The 21,234-nt window shown below is 38.2% G+C and overlaps 1 protein-coding gene across 2 annotated transcripts; it reads left to right on the top strand.

The window, feature by feature from the left end:
• Positions 1–1,672: 1,672 nt before the first annotated feature.
• Positions 1,673–20,341, top strand: LOC139751006 (uncharacterized). Of its 2 annotated transcripts, none has more exons than XM_071666069.1 (6): positions 1,673–2,224; positions 6,678–6,783; positions 10,177–10,283; positions 10,863–11,035; positions 13,924–14,050; positions 18,598–20,341. In XM_071666069.1, the coding sequence occupies exons 1-6, from the start codon at positions 2,080–2,082 to the stop codon at positions 18,756–18,758; spliced, it is 819 nt and encodes a 272-aa protein (XP_071522170.1). In that variant the 5' UTR covers positions 1,673–2,079; the 3' UTR covers positions 18,759–20,341. The 2 variants fall into 2 exon arrangements, with proteins under 2 accessions (XP_071522170.1, XP_071522172.1); XM_071666071.1 differs by lacking the exon at positions 1,673–2,224 and adding an exon at positions 5,437–5,797.
• The last annotated feature ends 893 nt before the right edge of the window (positions 20,342–21,234 follow it).

Genomic DNA, 21,234 nt, shown 5'->3' on the forward strand with positions numbered 1-21,234 from the left:
TGGTGTCATGAAAGATGGTTATTGAATTTGAAATGTTCAAGAAAGTGTTTTAAAAGACTGGAGACAGCAGTGGAGCAACATTAGGAAGGGTGAAAGTGGTGTTCTTATGAAGGGATGGTCTGCACCAATGTGTGCTTCCAACTGGAGGGAAAAGTCGGGGGTTTTAGAAAGGCATAATATGTAAGCGAGGAGTGATTCTAGCTCAGAAGCACCTTTCCTTAACACTCAAGGAGGTGTGCCATCTAAGCATATATTTATTGTCATGCTGGCACAAGCAACTGTCATATAATACCCACAGTGGACCAATTTAGTGTTGGTATACTTCTACTACACAAGTTTCACTTACAGTCATAGTGATTATCTAATTTTTCCTGATGTACATAACCCTCACCACTGTAATTTATTTCATATCCTTCAACAAGATATAATACTCGAAATCAGAACAATATCATTTTATATTCACTGCGAAACATTCTTTTTAAATGACTTCTAATATACGGTAATTTTAGATTACAAGAGGAGCTAGGTACAGATTTTCATTGTTTCTTTTATTTCTCAAATATTTCCCTTGCATTCAACCCACATTTGCTGATCATCATAGCTCTCCTTGCTATCATTCCTAGTATTGGATTAAAAAAAAATCATGGTTCCCTGCTCTTTACCACTTATACTGCTCATATGAAACTATTATTGGTGTATTTCTTATAAATCTCTCCACTGACTTAAATACATGCTCTAAACTTGGACCTTTACAACAAATTTCGCCAGAAAGAAAAAAATAGGCGAGAGTGAGTGACATGCAAGAACATGGCGGCTATTAAGAGCAGATCACAACTCAGCACAGGTATGCATATGAAAGTAATATGTATACTTAGATTTAAAATCTTGCATTTTCTGGATATTTTCTACGTTCGCCGACATATTCTATCTTAAATACATGTGACTTTTACCTGTTTTGTGATCTAATTTTCGAAAAAAAATGTAATTTGGAATTTATAACTTTTAAAGGTTGCAGTATTCCTCCAGCCTCCAGAATCTTGTGATGTCCAACAAAGTTAGGATTTAGCTATGTTTCCCTTGGGTTTCCTCCTTCATTTACTACCTACCTTGGGTTGTAAGGTCCTAGGATACTTTCTAGCTTTAGTTTGTGGGTTGTGGTAATTTTGTTCATAAAGAACTGAGGTAGAATGAGAGATTACTTTCTCCCAGGTCATGTTTCTAGGTTAGATTGTAAATCATGTTATTATTTAGGTTCTTAAGTTCATCCTTAGATAGGTTGTTGAATTAGTCAGCATTTCTAGTTTATGTTCCTAAGTGGGTTAAGTTCCAGGGTTAGATCTTACGGCTAAGCCTTAGTTTATCATAGATCCTTATCATCTGGTTTAATTCAGTCTTCAGAGCAGGTTACACTTACGACCAGGTGTATATATGTGTGCAAATACCTTTTGTACTGTACGGGGAGGGAGTTTTACGTTGGTAAGACCTTATTTCATGGTCACCAGTAAAAGAAAAAAACAAAAAAACAAAGGCCATGATCACGAGGTCAAGGGCTGGTAACCCCCTCATAGAACTCCGCTAACGAGCCGCATGGTCGTTGGCATCGTTTCGACTCAACAAATCAAGAAACCTAGTAATCTATACTATATAATTTCACCTGTTTACTGCGTATGTGTGTCATTAATATTCACGTCTTGACAGATAGAGTTTTAAACCTGTTTTACCGTCTGTAAAGTGAATAAAAATTTCGCTGCCTTTGAATATGGCGCTGATTGTGGTAAACAGACATGGCTGACTGATAGTGTGAACTCATGGGTCATCATCCTGAACTGAGGAGAATTCTTACATAAAACATTACCAAAGACAAAGAGTAAACGCAAAATGAATCAAGTAAACTCTTCTACGTGAATTATGTAAAAGGTTTTGTTTACAATTAGATAAAACACTCCAAAATATGAGATACACTTGGGCTCACCCTGTTATCAGCTGAGTGGGAGCTCTTACCTTTGGCAAGCAATAACACCTCGTCTGATCTTCAGTCACACTGCTGGTGGTTGTAAGCCATTTAACCTCCTCTTCACAATGTCTTACGTGTTGGAAGCTGCCTGGCAATGGTTCTGGAGCAGCAGTACCCTAACCAGACTGGCGGTGGTGGATTTCCAGGTGCAGTGGGGTCTATGGGCCGTCGCCTCTCTCATGAAGACTGAGAAGTTTTATGATCTGGCAGGTTATTAATAACGGTTTCTCTGTTTTTAGTTTCCATTATGTACCAGTCAACTAAGATTAGGAATATTAGGTGGATGATTAATAGTTTTTTTTTTTTTTTACTTTTATATTCAGTGTGGTTGTGGTGATTATCAATATCCTTTAAGGCTTTGAGTGAGGAATATTTAGATTCTGAGGTTGGCTAGTTTGCTGGTCACATTGTTAAAAGTGCACCACTTGCCAGCAACAATCATGCTAATGTAGTTGGTCACTCAGGCTCAAATTGGGCGCGTTATATTTAGGGTGGAGAAATTATTTTTGCTCTGCTTAGAAACAAATTTTGGGAAATGGCAGCTTCAATTATAGGTGCTTTATATACTTTGTTGTGCTAACATGAATACCTGCGGAAGACCGAGCTATCTTATCTTTCATGTTGAGCGATAATGGATAAGGTATTAGTAGTATATTAAGGAAACTCAGGTTTATTACTGAGCAAGTCAGCAATACACTTATTAAAAAATCAATAGAGTATATAATAACCTTGCCTACCTCCCTAACAGTTAAGATTGATGTAAATGTTTAATGCAGTATTCTAATGAAAGCATGCTAGTCACACTTGGGAAAATGCATTGCCGTCATGGCGCTGGATATCAATAAACAGAGAACAGCAAGCAGTCATGCAGTCCCAAGGAAGAGATATGCTCAAGTGAGGTTTTTATTGGTTCTTTGTATTTCTTAATTGCCCTACCTACATTAACCACTGATGTCCTGTATATGGTATGGGCTGCCATTGGCATTTGATAGCGTGTTGTATATGAACAGGAATTAAAAAATTCCGGGTGCAGTAAACAGCAGAGTAGTGTCAGGAAGCAGTTAATTGCATCTCGGACAATGTCCATATCCTTTGCCCATATTTCAGTTCAGCTGGTCGGTAATTATCAAAATGCCATGCGGATGTTACACCATTTTCATGTTACAAGACAGCAGACAAAATATTATATATATATATATATATATATATATATATATATATATATATATATATATATATATAATTGCTGTTTCCATGTCAGCAAGGTAGTGCATGGAAATTGATGAAGAATGGCCCATCCACTCATATACACCTATATATACATAAACCCCTATGCACACACATATACATATACATATATATCATATACATACTCATACAAAAACATATACATATATACACTTACTTGCCTTCATCCATTCTGCTGTCTCCCATGTTAGCAAAGTAGCGTGAGGAAACAGACGAAAGAAATGGCCCAACCCACCCACATACACAGGTATATACATACACGTCCACACACGCAAATTTACATACCTATACATCTCAATGTATACATATATATACACACACAGACATATGCATATAAAACATGTACATAATTCATATATATATTATTATTTTTATTATACTTTGTCGCTGTCTCCCGCATTAGTGCAAGGAAACAGACAAAAGAATGGCCCAACCCACCCACATACACATGTATATACATAAACTCCCACACACGCACTTATACATACCTATACATTTCAACGTGTACATATACATACACAACATACACATATATGCACTTGTGCATATTCATACATGCTGCCTTCATCCATTCCCGCCGCCACCCCGCCACACATGGAAGGCACCCCCCTCCCCCCATGTGTGTGAAGGGTAGCTGTTTCCTACATTAGTGAGGTAGCATTAGGAGGCAGATGAAGGAAGACGCATCCACTCCCTTACACTTAGATATACACTCATACACATACATGTACTTATATATACATACATGCATATACATATATACACTTGTACATATCCATACTTGCTTACTTTCATCCACTCCCGACACCATTCCACCCCACAGGAAACAGCACAAAATACATGAAGGAAAAGAAAAAAAGATAACATACATTCTCTGTTCCACCACACCTAATCACCACCACATACCTCAGTGAGATAGTGAAAGGAAACAGAAGGAGAAAGGCAACATCCGCTCATATCCATACCCAAGCTGTCATATATATATATATATATATATATATATATATATTTGAATTGATAAGATTTTTTCAGAAAAGGTTCAGGTTTTTTATATGAAATCTTCCACTAAGTTCCTTAGTTCTTCATATTTCTCATGTTAGTTTTCTAAACTGCTACACATTATTTGTTTCTTCTAATAGGTTGAGTCATCCAACAATCTATGTATTTTCCATGGGAACATCATACACTTATGACCTTCAGGTCATTGGTTTTGTACTCATAATGGTGTTTGTACAGATATTGAAGAGAGTATGATTTTTTCTGCACCTTCCTTGTGAGTGAAAAGACCTCTATAGACTATTGATGGTATGACAAGTCAGTTAGTCAAACAGAGACTGGGGAAATTAGAATACTAATCATTAACAGGTGTCTTGTGTAAGGTTCTGGAAAAGATTATTAGAAAGCTAGTGAATGACAGTCTCAGGGGGAGAAATTTCCTATGTAAGAGACAGCATAGTTGTCAGGGAAAAATGTCATGTGTATTCAATCTCTTAGAGCTTCATGAAAGAGTGACCTCAGTCCGTGGCAAAAGGGAAAGTTGGGTGGACTGTCTGTATTTAGACTGCCAGAGGGCATTTGACATTGTACCACATAGGAGGCTGATAAAGAAGCTGGATCACAAAGCAGGAATAAGGGGGAAATTCCTACGATGGATTGAAGTTTATTTCAGTGGAAGGGAACAATGGACACATGTCAGAGGAGCCTTTTCAAAATGGGTTGAGATGATCAACTGAGTGACACAGGGATCAGTTATGGCTTGCTCTTTATTAATGACGTGCCAGATGTTGATGCGAAGGTCATGAGGGGAGTGAAAAATGAGGAAGATTGTACCAGCATACAGGGGGACCTAATCAGACTCGAAAGTTGGTCTGAAACGTGGTTGATGAAATTCAACCTGAGCAAAAGTAAAGTAATTAGAATGGGATAGAGCGAAAGAAGGCCTCAACATGGTTATTATGTAGCAGGAAATAAGCTTTAGGATTCTGTGTTTGAGAGGGACTTAGAAGTAAACATCATCCCTAACCTGTTGTCAGAGTTCCTTTTTAGGAGAGTAGTTAAGGAGACAAACCGTCTGCAGGCAAATATCAGAATAGGTTCCAAATATATGGATAAGGAAATATTTAGTAAGCTATTTTATCCTACATAGGGCCAATTCTAGAGTATGCTTCTCAGGTTTGGTCAGTGAACCTAAAGAAGGGCAAAGAACTCGTAGAGAAGGTCTAGAGAAAGGCAAGAAAGATGGTACCAGAATATAGATAACAAAACCACAGGGAATGGCTGGAAGTTTTGATTTTATCCACCTTGGAAGGAAGAAGAGTGAGAGATGACCTGATCACAACTAAAGTTTATAAGAGACTGATGAAGTGAACATCGAACAGCTCTTTGAGAGCTGTATGGATAGAGCAACTGGAGGAGAATTGTAAATACAGATGTAAAAAAGTACTTTTATAGTACAAGAGTGTTTGGGGATTGAAATAATGACAGGACATGTTGAATGCAGACAGCTTACATCAATTCAAGAGGTGTATGATAGTGGTGAGTGTTCATGGGGCCATACAAACATAAAACTCCCTCTACTTAAAGTACAAATAGGTTATTAAATAGGTATTAATTTCATTTGTGTTGGATGTCATGAAAGGGTTCATTACAGTACCGTGTGTTGTTTCACTTTTATAAGTTAAGGATAAGTTATGTACCTAGAAAAATAGTTGTTAAGGTGTAAATTTAACAGGAATGTTAGGCAGAAGCAATAAGTAGAAGTAATCAGTAGGAACATTAGGTAGGAGCCTCACCAAATACTGCACTAGACTTGCCCTCTGCTGGTAGCCTTTTGAGGGTGAGGCACTTAAGTCTAAGAAGCAGCTCTGGATTTCACTACTTATGGAGACTTACCATGGCCTCCCCCTTGAGGAAGTTCCAGAAGGGAACAGGCATCAGAGATATAGATAGATAGGTAGTGAATATAACAGGACTTTTGATCTTCTTTTAGGTGATAATTTTTGACATCAGCTCAAAAACTAGTTGCTTGTAGGAAGCATAAAGGACTGTTGTATAGCTCTTACAAATGCTTGGATGCATGAATTCCACATGAATGCCAAAGATACAGTAACCAGTTGACCCAGAGTTTTAACAGGCAAGTTTTGAATTCAAATTGATTTGAATTATTGCATTTGCAGTTTGGTTGAGTAAATCTTCAATATCATAGAAGTAGAATAATGCAGTAGGAGAAAAGTTATTTTTTTAGGTTTTTCTGAGATAAGATTTCTCCACATTTACAATATTTTTCAGACACCATGTAGTCATAGTTTGTATTAGGAATGATTTAGTACAGTCTCTAAAATTAGATAAAATATATTTCATTCATCAGTGAGCTCTAGTTATGTATTCACATTTATGAGAAATTATTCTTTTTTAGGCTCTGCGACATATATTTTGCTGGCATACCTTAATTACAAATGGAATGGCACTGGGCACCCTCGTCAATCAATCCAGACAGGCTGTATTACCATATGGGCTTTCAGGTGAATTAAATTTTTGATTACTATGTATTTTAATGTATGTGGATCAATGGATTAAATGGAAAGTTACTAAATGTAGTGATGAGTTTCCCCTGGGAGAGTAAGGCATGTGTGTGAGTAGGAAGGAAGGAGGGTGTGTAGTTCTCACTGAAAGTGGGTCTGTGTTAATGATATGTGATGTTACTGTGGTTGTTTAATCTGTATGTGGATAGGGTAATGAGAAAGGTTTTAGACTGAGGGGTAATTCTAAGGCATACAGAGAGTGGAGAGGCACTGAAGGTGAATCGGTTGCTGTATGCAGATGACATGGTTATGGCAGCAGAGTCCAGAGAGAAACTCTATCAGCTGGTGGCAAATTTAGGAGCATGCAAAAGAACTTTGAGAGCAGTTTTCCATTTTTTTTTAAAGATATTTTGAGGCAAGTATGCAGTCTGTTTTGGATGAGAGGGCTTGGGAAGTGAGTCAGTTGTTGTTCGCTGATGATACGATGCTGTTGGCTGATTCGGGTGAGAAACTGCTGAAGCTAGTGACTGAGTTTGGTAAAGTGTGTGAAAGAAGAAAACTCTCAGGTAAATGTGAATAAGAGCAAGGTTATTAGGTACAGTAGGGTTGAGGGACAAGTCAATTGGGAGGTAAGTTTGAGTGGAGAAAAACTGGAGGAAGTGAAGTGCTTTAGATATCTGGGAGTGGATTTGGCAGCGGATGGAACCATGGAATTGGAAGTGAGTTCTAGGGTGGGGGAGGGGGATGAAAGTTCTGGGAGCATTGAAAAATGTGTGGAAGGCGAGAACTTTATCTCGGAAAGCAAAATGGTTTTGTTTGAAGGGATAGTGGTTCCAACAATATTATATGGTTGTGAGGCATGGGCTATAGATAGGGTTGTGTGGAGGAGGGTGGATGTGTTGGAAATGAGATGTTTGAGGACAATATGTGGTGTGAGATGGTTTGGTCGAGTAAGTAATGAAAGTGTAAGAGAGATGTATGATAATAAAAAGAGTGTGGTTGAGAGAGCAGAGGAGGGTGTTTTGAAATGGTTTGGTCACATGGAGAGAATTAGTGAGGAAAGATTGACAAAGACGATATATATGTCAAGAGGTGGAGGGAACGAGGAGAAATGGGAGATCAAATTGGAGGTGGAAGGATGTAGTGAAAAAGATTTTGAGCAATCGGGGCCTGAACATGCAGTTGGGTGAAAGGCGTGCAAGGAATAGAGTGAATTGGAACGATGTGGTATACCGGGGTCGATGTGCTGTCAATGGATTGAACCAGGGCACGTGAAGCGTCTGGGGTAAACCATGGAAAGTTTTGTGGGACCTGGATGTGGAAAGGGAGCTGTGGTTTCGGTGCATTTACATGACAGCTAGAGACTAAGTGTGAACAAATGTGGCCTTTGTGGTCTTTTCTTAGCGCTACCTCGCGCATGTGCAGGGGGAGGGAGTTGTCATTTCATGTGTGGTGGGGTGGCGAAGGGAATGAATAAAGGCAGCAAGTATGAATTATGTACATGTGTATATATGTATATGTCTGTGTATGTATGTATATGTATACGTTGAAATGTATAGGTATGTATATGTACGTGTGTGGACGTGTATGTAAATACATTTGTCTGTGGGTGGGTTGGGCCATTCTTTCGTCTGTTTCCCTGTGCAACCTCTCTAATGTGGGAGACAGCAACAAATATGATGAAATGAATAATTTTGTGTGAATGGAGCTTGAAAATGTGTGAGGATGCTAGATATGCATGGGATATATCAAATTAAAGTGATGTGGCATACAGGAAACGGTGTGCTGTCATTAGGTTGAATGAATGTATATCAAGTGGTCAGGGAAAACCGCCAAATGATGTTTGGTGATGGGTATGGATAGGAGGCCCTGGTTTTGATGCATTGTTCATGACAGCTAGGTAATGGGTATGAGGGAATTTGGCCAGTCTTTGTCTGTTCCTGGTGCTGCCATGCTATGGGGAATACAGGAGACAAATATGAAGATATATATTTATTTATTTAAAATTTCTCCAGGACCCCATTCTTGAAAGGGTTCAGTTGTTCCTCCTGTACCCATTTCCAGGAGATCTTGTAGCTCCTAGGCTGCACCTCTTCCAGTAGCAGTCAGTCACAATGGTTTTTACCTCTGAAACACTTAAACTCTAGAATGGAGTTTCTCAAGGAGCAGTTTTTGCTCCAGCCCACTTCAGTCTGTTCCTATACAGTTTTGGAGCTGCTGGAATCCCTAGATGGAGGGTTCTGGTATTATAGCCCTAAAGGCCCACAAAGTTAACCTTTTCATCCCTCAAAATTTGTTGAACAAGTTGTTGAAAAATATATGTAACTCCACAGTTTCTTGTAACAATGAAAAAAGTCACCTCAAAAGTATTTTTAATCCACTCTTTTCACTGTAATAATGTGTAGAAATTTTGTAGATGTTTCAGTACAGTGCACAGTAAAGTGAGCGAGTAAGGCTTCACTGTCATCTAAGTTTCAGTTGTGCATGTTTTATTGTTTATTTTACTTTCACTTACTGATTTTTATAATGTTTTATCCTTTATAGTGATTTTTTTTTCTTGCTATAACTAATGCCATTCACTGATTTTTATTTTCTAACATCAAAACTAGAAAAGTTGTAAAATTACCAACTGCTTTAGTCAGACAGTGTTGTCAAGGTCAGGCAGTACCATAAGATGCTTTTATTTAAATTGTTTTATAATTTTAAGTGTCTGATCAGGTTTTAAGATTGAGACCTTGATTTTTTTGTACTGGAAGTTCACTGGGCGATGGTCATGTACTGCGTACCACACGGGAAGGGCTGGAATAAAAGATGTGGTACATCACTCACATTCTCATTTGATGTATGACTTGGTCATCATCTTTCTGTATTACTGTCTTTACTGAATTCTTTATTGACTTTTCCAACTTCCTTTTGTATATGCCTTTTTTCTTTAATTATTCCTTATATTTTTGGTTGATTTTTTTTTAAAAGATTGACCTAGGTATTTTGTCCAGATCGTAATTTTTTTTGACGCCATCAATAATGCACTCTTACTTGATGGTTTACCATACATTTAGTGACTGTTCTTCCAAGATTCTGTTGTCAACTTTCCCTTTGAAATTACCTCAGTTTTCTCTTTTAGCTTTCATGTTTAATTTGTGTTCATACAAAGATAGCCTTGAATTTTACACTGTTTCTGTATTCTTATAATGTATGATAAAAACTACTTCTTTTATGTGAGTTTTGTGGTTTGTTATTATGTATTTTAACGTTGAAAAGTGTTCTGAGGGATGAGGAAGGCTCTGTATGAGCCAATGAGTTTTGTTTGTGGTTGTTGGTATTTACAGCATGTAAGATCATTTTCAAAAGTAGTTGGAATTTGCCTGTGATTTAGAAAGCCTATTCTTTCAGACTTGGTATGTTCCTGTTCACTCGTGTCATGAAATCAGGCCATGACCGTAGGTTTAAAGAGGCTTTGCAGCAGCCGTCTTTGTTGTGGGTGTTTTGGACCCTTCAAGGTAAGTTGGGATCATATGTACAGGTATAATGAATGAAGGTTAAGTGAAGAAAGAAATCATCTCTTATCCTGAATAAGAAATAGTGTATATATATATGACATTGTTGTAGCTATGACTTAAATTGGTTCAACTAATGAAGAATCATTAGAGGATACTTGCTAGTATATGATGGTTAGAAATGTGAATACTGATTTTGGTCCTTGTTTGAAATCAGCAATGGTCATATCAATTTCTTAATGTGGTTTTGTAGTGGTAGATTAGATACTGTGTCACCTAGGTTCCTCTCACTCTATACATCCTATAATTCTCCCTTTGAGATAATGATCATAGTCTGACTTCATTTCAATGTTGTCCATTTCAATAGCTGTCCATTTTATTAATGAAGAGATTTTCAATCCTCCCTTTATTGTGAAAAATGAATAAATGTCTAATATTTACATCACATTGGTTATTCATTTTGTTGAGTCCAGATTTTGATAAGAGGACATAATAAACTTGCAGTTGAATATCTGAACAAGGTTAGCTTTAGAAACTTATGAACTGATAAATGTCATAAATTTTATTTTGATCTTTGAGCAGGAATATGGGTCTTGGTGACCTTATTGCCTAGCTTGTTAGTGGTATTATCACCCCGTCAGCGTCCCATTGGCACCCGAGACTATGTAGGTTGGGGCATATGGACCATGGGATTCCTGGTTGAAGTTGTGGCTGACTACCAGAAAACAGCCTTCAGAAATAACCCAGCAAATAAGGTAAATGCTTGTATTTCAAAGAATATATGAAGTAGAGCAACAGAGTAGCTGTCTTAATGAGTTTATTATTATTACATTTTTGTGTTAGCTTTTTGTCATGTAGAATCTAGTACTTCAACAGATATAATATCCAGTAACTGAAACTCTTGTCTGGAAAGTCCATTGATACAAGTTTTTCATTAAGTCCCTTACATGCCCATCACCCACATACGGTCAACAACATAATCTCTGTTTTATTTGGGACCTGGAGATGTTCATGTAATATAATAGTCCAGATAGTAGAATGGTTCTGAGGCATAGTATGTTCATGTAATATAATAGTCCAGATAGTAGAATAGTTCTGAGGCATAGTTCAACTGTGTTGAAAATAAAATTGTCAAAATTTTACTAAAAGAAGATAACTTGATGCTTTAGCGACAAGTACTCGTGTAAAAAATATGCAGCAGTACCTCTTGTAGTGACAGTGTACCTAGAGTGGCAGTAATGCTTATGGGAAAGAAGGAGGGATGTGACAGTGTATTGGAGAACAGGAGTCGTGTGTGTGGGAGGAGAAGGGAGGGAGGTGACAGTGTGGTGTTAGCTGTAGTGATGTGTCTAGGGAGTGGGGAGAGAGGTGACATTGGAAGGAATGGTAGCAATGTATGTGAAGAGGAAGGAAGGAGGCAACAGAGTAGTGTGAGCAATAGCATTGTGTGTTTGGTTAAGGGGAAGGGGACAGTAGTGTAGCAGAAGTAATAGTGATGTGTTTGGGGAAGATGAAGTGTTGTGGCAGGGAGAGAGATTTGTATGAAAAGGAGGGAGGAAGAAAGCAGCTTGGTAGAATCATTGGCAAGGCTGGAGATGACCTGTATACTAGTTGATTCATTTCAAATGGATTGAAACAAACACTGATGCATCTGGTGGCCAGCTTGTGAACTTCCACATTCAGGAAGCAGGTGAAATTTTCTGGACACGACTTTTCATGAAAAAGGTGATAACAGGATTTTCTTGTTGAAAGATGTCAGGATACCATTCTCTGAAATTTGAACTGGAGCTTTGGCATGATTTGCAAACACATCAAAAATGTCACAGTCATGCTTATTATGTACAAAAGTGTAATTGATGTGTCATAAAGGGCTGAATGAGAAAACCTCTTGAAAAATTAATGCTGGAATCACCCGTAAACCTTATCTGTTACTTCATGCTGCTACATTCTCCTGCCATGGCTGCAGGGACAGGTGGTTGTAGCTTAGAGATGGGTCATTGTAGACAAGTCTTGTTGCATTTAGTTGGCTCATCTGTGTCATTCTGTAGGTTATAGCCTGCAGTCCTGAACTGACCACATTAGTCACTGTAATTTGGGTGTAACCAAACATTGTAGTTAATCTTTGCTTGAGACATAGCTGAATACTGCTGAGCTAGACAAAGAGTGCTGTCGATGAGTGTTGGATGGTTGATTATGCCTGTTACGTAGGATGGGCACCAGGGAGTTAAGCAAGCTTTTTGCTGTAGGAGCATTGGTGGAATGGTTGATCCAACCTCTTACTGTAAGTGAGAACTGATGTAAGTATAGCTTTACATTGTAGGCGAGTCCTGGTGGGGGTGTACCCAGTTGTTGCTGAAGTTGTAACCAGATGCCACAAATGAACACTGATAGAACCATACAGCAAGCTGTAATGTGAAGAAAATGGAGTTATGTAGTTCAGGGTCATTTAATAGACCGCTGTGATAGAACCAATCGTTTTGAAATATTTAAACAAAGGCTCTGGATGGAGGATGCTGACATGCTTTAAGTCGCATTCACCATGCAGGGATACCAGTGTTACTGTTCACTGTCTAGAATAGATGCCATTGTTTACCTGTGTTTAAAATAGTTACGTGCTCCTCAGAGGAAACATTCATTTCTTTATACTCATATTTATAGGGTTAACCCTAGAATGCTATTCTCATGTGTTAGCAATGATCCAATACCCATGGGTCCAGTGGACCTATGTAGGGAAAAATAAAAAAGAATAGATCTGATTGTAGTTTACTGAAAAAATGTATACAAAAACTATTCATTATAAGGACTGATATTTGGGGTATCCACTCTCCATACCCTTGGTTTCCTGCTGTGAGATGAAAGCCATTTATTATTTATAGGACATTTTATTTATAGGTTATTTATCTGAAAGCCATTTATTATTTATAGGACATTTTATTTATAGGTTATTTATCCCCCAGTCACTATCCATGGGTCTGTAGGACCCAGACATCATAAAACACAAAGAAGTAATAAGAGCATAGTGTTATGCACCTGCCCTTGGGAACGCTTGCACAAGAATTGAAGAAAGTGAGCCCCTGTGGTTGTACACACATGGGAATTCCATAGAACAAACAAACTCTGAGAGGCTTCAGTCTGATGGACCCAAGGAAAACTCATTACTTATTCAAATTGCCCAATTCTGTGACAAATTCCTTGTCTGCTGTCAGGCTGTCAGAATTAGAACTGCCAGTTACTGTGTGACGGAATCCTTAAAATTGCTGTGGCTAGGCTGTCAGAATTAGAATTGCCAAATTCTGCCCTCTTGGTAGAAGGTTAAAGGTTAATACTGTAATATGCCATAGGCAAGTTTGAAAGATTGGATTAACAACAGAAAAATGAGTACTTTCCATGGGTCATGAGAAATGGAATACAGGGTTGGAGAGATTGTTAAGTTGAAGATAGACAACTGTGGTACCAAAGCTTCAAATGAAAAAGATGGGGATTACAAAAGTTCGGACACAGGTTCTTACTAGTCTGTAAACAATATAAATAGCTATATGGTGATTCATCTCTTTGGACATGTCTGTACAGGATAGCCTGTATACAAGAGACATCATTTTTAGTTGTTTGTAATGAGAATTAGAAAATTTTGACTTATTTACAGGATAAATTCATCAATTCTGGCTTGTGGTCATTGTCACGTCATCCGAACTATTTTGGGGAGGTCCTCCTTTGGTTTGGACTTTACATCAGTGCATCATCAACATTCTCTGGCTGGGAATATCTCACAAGTAAGCAGTTTAAATCTCCCATTCAATTAGAGCTGTGTAACTTCACTAAGATTGCTTTTTAGCTTGTTTAACTCATGCAGCTAACCTGCAACTGTAGTGTTGAGTACATCACTCAAGGAAAAATAAGCATCTAGAAATACCTTGGTGAATGTCATTGGTCGTTATATGAACTTCATTTGGTAATGAGCATAAAAGCATCATAGTAGCATGTAAACCTACAAAGACAGTTTCTTTAGTGGTGTCACAAATAGCTTGTTTGTGGCTGCAGTAGACCATCCAGTCATTAGAGTCATTATAATTTGAATTGAGATTCATATTGCAATACTAGTTTCATTTTAGAAGGGGAGATTATTGGTGTAATTTGTAGTTATAAAAGCCACAGGATATATGGAGATACGAGGACTATTTTGAAAAGTTGTTGGGCATTACAAGCACTGGAGAAGTTGATATATTGTTATTAGTTTTAGAAGTAGGGTAAATGGAAATATCAAAGGTGGAAGGCACTAGTCATGAATGAAGTTACTGGAGAGGTGCTGGGGAAGAGAGTTGGTATGATGGTAGAGTCAGAAGTTGGGATGGACATAAAGAATGGACCTGAATGCAAAGTATGTGTACTTAAGGTGACCAAAAGTTCACTAAATACACCCTTTGCAGAGATTGATTTTTAAGAGCTGGGATCGCCAACCCAAATGCTTACACTGAATCAACCAAAAATGCAAAGTGAAAATTAAAAGAGCACTTACAATAGTGTGGAAACCCTTGTATAGTGTAACAAACTGAACATAAGTTAAGGATGTTTATGAATGAACTGAGAGAAGGTGTGCATGGAAATGGGAATGGAGGTAAAGGTAACAGAGAATAATTGATGTATTGTTGGAGAGTTTGGTAAATGTAAGAGGCAGGCAGGTTATATGATAAGAGGTTCAATGAGAAATACTTTTATTATTATTTTATTTTACATATTTTTTTTTAATACTTGATCACCATTTCCCGCATCAGTGAGGTAGTGCCAGGAAACAGATGAAGAATGGCCCATCCACTCATATACACATGTATCTACATAAACGCCATACACGTACATATACATATCAATATATACACATATACAAACATATACATATATACACATGTACATATTCATACATGCTTGCCTTCAATCAGTCCCTGATGCCACCCCACCTGACAGGAAACAGCACCCTCCTATGTTCAGGCCCCGATCGCTCAAAATCTCTTTCACTCCATCCTTCACCTCCAATTTGGTCTCTTGCTTCTCCTTATCCCCTCCACCTCTTGGCACATATATCCTCTTTGTAAGCCTTTCCTCTCATTCTCTCCATTTGTCCAAACCATTTCAACACACCCTCTTCTGCTTTCTCAACCACACTCTTTTTATCACCACACATCTCTCTTACCCTTTCATTACTTAGTTGATCACACCACCTCACACCATACATTGTCCTCAAACATTTCATTTCTAATACATCGACCCTCCTCTGTACAACCCAATCTATAGCCCATGCCTCACCACCATATAATATTGTTGGAACTACTATTCCCTCAAACATACCTATTTTTGCTTTCAGAGATAATGTTCTCTCGTTACACACATTCTTCTTCTTCTTCTTCTTCTCTCTCTCTTTATACATGCATTTCACCAATCCTTAGGCACTTCACCATAATCCATGCATACATTGAATATCCTTACCAACCAATCAACAACACAGTGATCCCCTTTCTTAATAAATTCAACTGCAACACCATCGAAACCTGCCGGATTTCATCTTCCGCAAGGCTTTCACCACCTCCTCTCTTAACCAAACCATTCTCCCTGACCACCTCACTTCGCTCACCACCCCTACCAGAACACCCTACATCTACCACTCTATCATCAGACACATTCAACAAACCTTCAAAATACTTCATCTCCTTCTCACTTCATAACTACCTGATATCGCTTCCCCCCTTGTCCCCTTCACCGATGTTCCCATTTGTTTTCTTGTCTCGCACATTATTTACCTCCTTCCAAAACATCTTTTTATTGTCCGTGAAGTTTAATGATATTCTCTCACCCCAACTCTCATTTGCCTTCTTTTTCAGTCCTTGTCTTTTCTTCTTGACCTTCTGCCATTTACTCTTATACATCTAGTTAATTGCACTCCTTCCTTGTAAGTATTATCCAAACACCTCTCTTTTATCTCATTAATAACTTTACTCCATCATCCCACCACTCACTACCCTTCCTAATCTGCCCAACTCCGACCTTTCTCATGCCACATGCATCTTTTGCACATTCCATCACTGCTTCTCTAAATACATCCCATTCCTCACCCACTCCCTCACATAAATTTGCTCTCACCTTTTGCCATTCTACACTCAGCCTCTCCTGGTACTTCCTCACACAAGTGTCCTTTCCGAGCTTTATTATACTTGATCATCATTTCCAGTGTCAGTGAGGTAGCGCCAGGAAACAGACAAAGAATGGCCCTTCCACTTGTATACTATTTCATGTGGTGGGGTGGCAACGGGAATAGATGAAGGCAGCAAGTATGAATATGTACATGTGTATATATGCATATGTCCGTGTATGTATATGAATGTATACATTGAAATGTTTAGGTATGTATATGTGCGTGTGTGGGCGTTTATGTGGGTGGGTTGGGCCACTCTTTCGTCTGTTTCCTTGGGCTATCTCGTTTATGCAGGAGACGGAGATTAAGTTAATAAATTATTATTATTATTATTACTATTACTATTATTGTTATTATATTATTTTTTATACTTGATCATAGTTTCCTGCATCAGTGAGGTAGCATTAGGAAACAGACAAAGAATGGCCCATCCACTCATATATGAAAATATGTGGTGTGAGGTGGTTTGACCGAGTAAGTAATGAAAGGGTAAGAGAGATGTGTGGTAAAAAAAAAGACTGCGGTTAAGAGAGCAGAAGAGGGTGTATTAAAATAGTTTGGACATATAGACAGAATGAATGAGGAAAGGTTGACAAAGAGGGTATATGTGTCAGAGGTGGAGGGAACAAGAAGTGGGAGACCAAATTGGATGTGGAAGGATGGAGTGAAAAGGATTTTGAGTGATTAGGGCCTGAACATACAGGAAGATGAGGGGTATGCAAGGAATAGAGTGAATTGGAATGATGTGGTATACCATGGTTGACGTGTTGTCAATGGAATGAATCAGAGCATGTGAAACTTCTGGGGTAGACCATTTAGAGGTTTGTGGGACCTGGAGGTGGATAGGGATCTGTGGTTTCAGTGCATTACACATGACAACTAGAGACAGAATGTAAACGAATGTGGCCTTTTTGTCTTTTCCTGGCGCTCCAGTCTCAGACTAAAGATCAGATCAAGGCTGTGCCTTAATTGAAATTTAGAGAGGATTGTTGAAGGGAAAAAGAAGAGACAAGGGAAAGAGTTACAGATTTTGGAGGGAGTGAAAAAAACCTCTTTTAAAATGTGCCAGGTCATAGTTATTGGGAAAGACATAAGAGGGTAGAGAGTTCCAAAGCTTTGAAGTGTAGGGAAAGAAAATTATTAAAACAACCCACTCTTGGGTTGCCCATGGCCACACAGTAATCATGTGATGCAGTAGCTTCCTGAGTATTGCGTGATCTAGCTAGTTGTAGGGGCATACAAGCAGTCAGCTTGCAAGCAGATGATAATGTGGTAATGTGAGAAAGTGTACAAGAACTGCAGAGTATAACAAGAATTGAGTTGAGTGTATATGAAGAGGAAGCTGAATGTGATTCCCAAGAAATTCTGAATGCATATATATGGCAGGAGATTTGGAGTGTGCTACATGGTTGAATGAGTTGTTGTAAAGGGTTAGGGGCTTCATTAATGTGGGGAGTGTATTCAGTGAAGACCAAAGACTTGGGAATGAAGTGTTAGAAAAGAGTGGGGAACATAAAGAAGGTTACTGAATCTTTGGAAGACTGTAATACAATAACACATGTACATATGCAGAAGTCAAGAAGCCTACTGCAAGAATAGCATAGCCTATCCTAAGATGAAAAAGAAATGTGGATGCTTAATGTCCTTAACTAAGATAGGGCGATTGTATTCTCATTCTCTTTTCTTTCATACTTACTTGCTTTATCTAATGATAGGGAGGTAGAGCCAGGAACAGATTAAGAAAAGGCCTTACTTGTATCCATCCTCAAGCAGTTAATCATGCTCCAAAATAATCCCAAAGTTGGGATTGTTGTTGGTGTCCCTTACTTTTTGCATGGTAGCAATCTTTGAGACAAGAAAGGTTATCCGGTCCGGGTCATTTTGTTAGATTGAGTTTGGATGTGTAATGTACGTTAATATATTAATTTTGTCCATTTCTTAGTGCGAGTATGTATAATGGATCATAATGGTTATGTGATCTATTTGTACTCATGTAATATAATATTTACCCTTACTATATATGATTTTATAACATTTCCTAAACAAGATGAATATATTGAATAACAATCGACTTGTTAGAATCATTTATATCAATTGTTCTTTCAATGTGAATTGCATATTAGAAAACTTTTTTCCCAGTTTTGTGCCCCCTTATGGACTACCTGCTGATCACAAAAATTTCTGGGATCCCAATGCTGGAGACATATGGCATTAAGAAGTGGGGATCTTCTCCTCAGTACCAGGCATACATCAAGAACACACCAGCTCTTGTCCCTTTCATTGGCTCTGTATCCACATGAAACATGTACAAAATTTTCCTCGAGTAATTGTCATAAATTCATGGTTTTGGTTGTTATTACCCAGGCCCAGAGATATATTTCAGCATATTATGCAAGAGTTAAAAGTTTAAGACATACAAGTAGGAATAGTACTTAAATCTTATAGTTAGTGTTCATAAACCATGGAATAATCATATTGCTCGTAATTTTGACTTTCTTATTATTTTTGGAGCCTGTTTTATGTTTTAATAGTATTAATAGAGGAAAATATTTTCTTTGATATGACTTCCATGTTCTTCGCAAGATTTATTGGAAGTTTGTCATAATTGCATCATTTGTATTATTTAAGTACATTATTGCTCATTTCTGATATACCTCAAACAACAGGTTTTACGCATATGTTAAGTACATTGCTTTAAAGGAAATTATATTTCCATGGTAAGTAATCTTGTAAATGCTCATCCCTGTTAATTTCACTTGTCTTAGTTTATTCAAAAAGTTTATGCATTAGGAGTTTCAATAATTCTATATTGTGCTAAGTGGGAATACCTGTAGAACATGACAGCTGCTGTCATTTTCAGTCAGTGTGTATTTCTTGTTTGAATTTTCTTATAAAGTTTGGACTTTTATATATACAAGTGTATTAATAAGATTTAATTTAAGCCCTTTTCTGATTAGCTTATAGTAACCATCCTGAAACAAAACTACTCAGATATTAAGTTCAAGGGATGAGTATATCCAACATTTGAAAGTGAATGTGGTTTTTCCCCCCCCCATGTACACCCATAAAAAAAATCCATGTTTATATTTTTGTGTTTGACAGGATGACACAACAGATGAAGGAGTTTGACAAATGCTGTAGGGTCTCGCCTCACATTGGTAACTCTACTTTCCTCAGTGTACATTAAAGAAAGCATACAGTGTAGGGTATAATGTGTTCAAACAGCATTAATGAATCTTTTTTTTTATTTTGAAATCATTCCAGTGCAGAGCAGCTACCATAGTGTAACACCAATACTGTGCTTGTGATTGTGATACAAAATCCAGGTAGAACACAAAATGGACCTCCTTTCTTTCCCTCTTCTCTCAAGGTTATAAAGGATTCCCCCAGATGCACCTGACCACATACTCTCCTCCCACTCACACCGCTTTCTATTAGGTAATTTTCTTTTTCATACATGTTTGCCATTTCCTGTGTTCACAAGGTAGCATCGAGAATAGATGGGGCCTGGATGTGGATAGGGAGCTGTGGTTTTGGTGCATTACACATGCACCGTTTCCTGCATCAGCGAGGTACCATCAGGAAACAGATGAAGAATGGCCCATCTGCTCATATACCCATATAGATATATAAACACGCATACAAGTACATATACATATCAACAAATACACATATACAGACATATACATATATCCACATGTACTTATTCAGACTTGCTTGCCCTCATCCATTTCCGGTGCTACCCTGCCCCACAGGAAACGGCATCGCTACCCCCTGCTTCAGTGAGGTAGTGCCAGGAAAACAAACAAACAAACAAAAAAAAAAAAGGGCCACATTCGTTCACATTCAGTCTCTAGCTGCCATGTGTAATGTGTCGAAAACACTGAACTTGCCATAGTTTACCCCAGACGTTTCACATGCCCTGTTTCACCCCATTGACAGTGCATCAACCCCGGTATACCATATTGTTCCAATTCACTCTATTCCTTGCATGCCTCTCACCCTCCTGTATGTTCAGGCCTGACTCACTCAAAATCTTTTTCACTCCACCCTTCCACCTCCAGTTGGTCTTCCGCTTCTCCCTCCACCTCTGACACAAATATCTTCTTTGTCAACCTTTCCTCACTTATTCTCTCCATATGTCCAAACCATTTCAACACTCCCTTTTCTGCCCTCTCAGTTTTTATTTCCACACGTCTTTCTTACCCTTTCATACTTGATTGCCGTTCCCATTTAGCGAGGTAGCACCAGGAAGAGATAAAGAAAGGCCATATCCACTTACATCCATTCTCTAGCTGTCTTGTGAAACGCACCAAAACTGCAGCTCCCTATTGACAACCAGGCCTCACAGACCTTTCCATGGTTTATCCTGGATGCTTCACATGCCCTGGTTCTATCATCAACAGTACATCAACCCCAGTGTACCATATTATTCCAATTCACTCATCCCATGCATGCCTTTCACCATCCTGCATGTTCAGTTCTTGATTGCTTAAAATCTTTTTCATTCCATCCTTCCAACTCCAGTTTGGTTTCCCCATTCTTCTTGTTATCTCCACTTCTGACATATATCCTCTTTGTCAATCTTTCATCTCTCATTCTTTCCATATGTCCAAAGCATTCAGCACACTCTTCTACTCTCTGAGCCACACTCTTTTTATTACATCTCTCTTACCTGATCAAACCACCTCACACCACATGTCTTCAAATATATAATTTCTAACACATTCACCCTCCTTTGCACAACCTTATCTATATCCCATACCTCCCATCCAT

This window comes from Panulirus ornatus, chromosome 10 (assembly GCF_036320965.1).
Source record: "Panulirus ornatus isolate Po-2019 chromosome 10, ASM3632096v1, whole genome shotgun sequence".
NCBI classification, from domain to species: domain Eukaryota; kingdom Metazoa; phylum Arthropoda; class Malacostraca; order Decapoda; family Palinuridae; genus Panulirus; species Panulirus ornatus.

What these genes read in the sequence shown, in the direction of transcription:
- LOC139751006 (XM_071666069.1), top strand. Translation starts at nt 2,080, where the DNA reads ATGTCTTACGTGTTGGAAGCTGCCTGGCAATGGTTCTGGAGCAGCAGT. An exon ending in ATTACCATATGGGCTTTCAG is followed by an intron (nt 6,784 to 10,176) that starts GTGAATTAAATT and finishes CTATTCTTTCAG; the next exon opens with ACTTGGTATGTTCCTGTTCA. An exon ending in GGTGTTTTGGACCCTTCAAG is followed by an intron (nt 10,284 to 10,862) that starts GTAAGTTGGGAT and finishes ATCTTTGAGCAG; the next exon opens with GAATATGGGTCTTGGTGACC.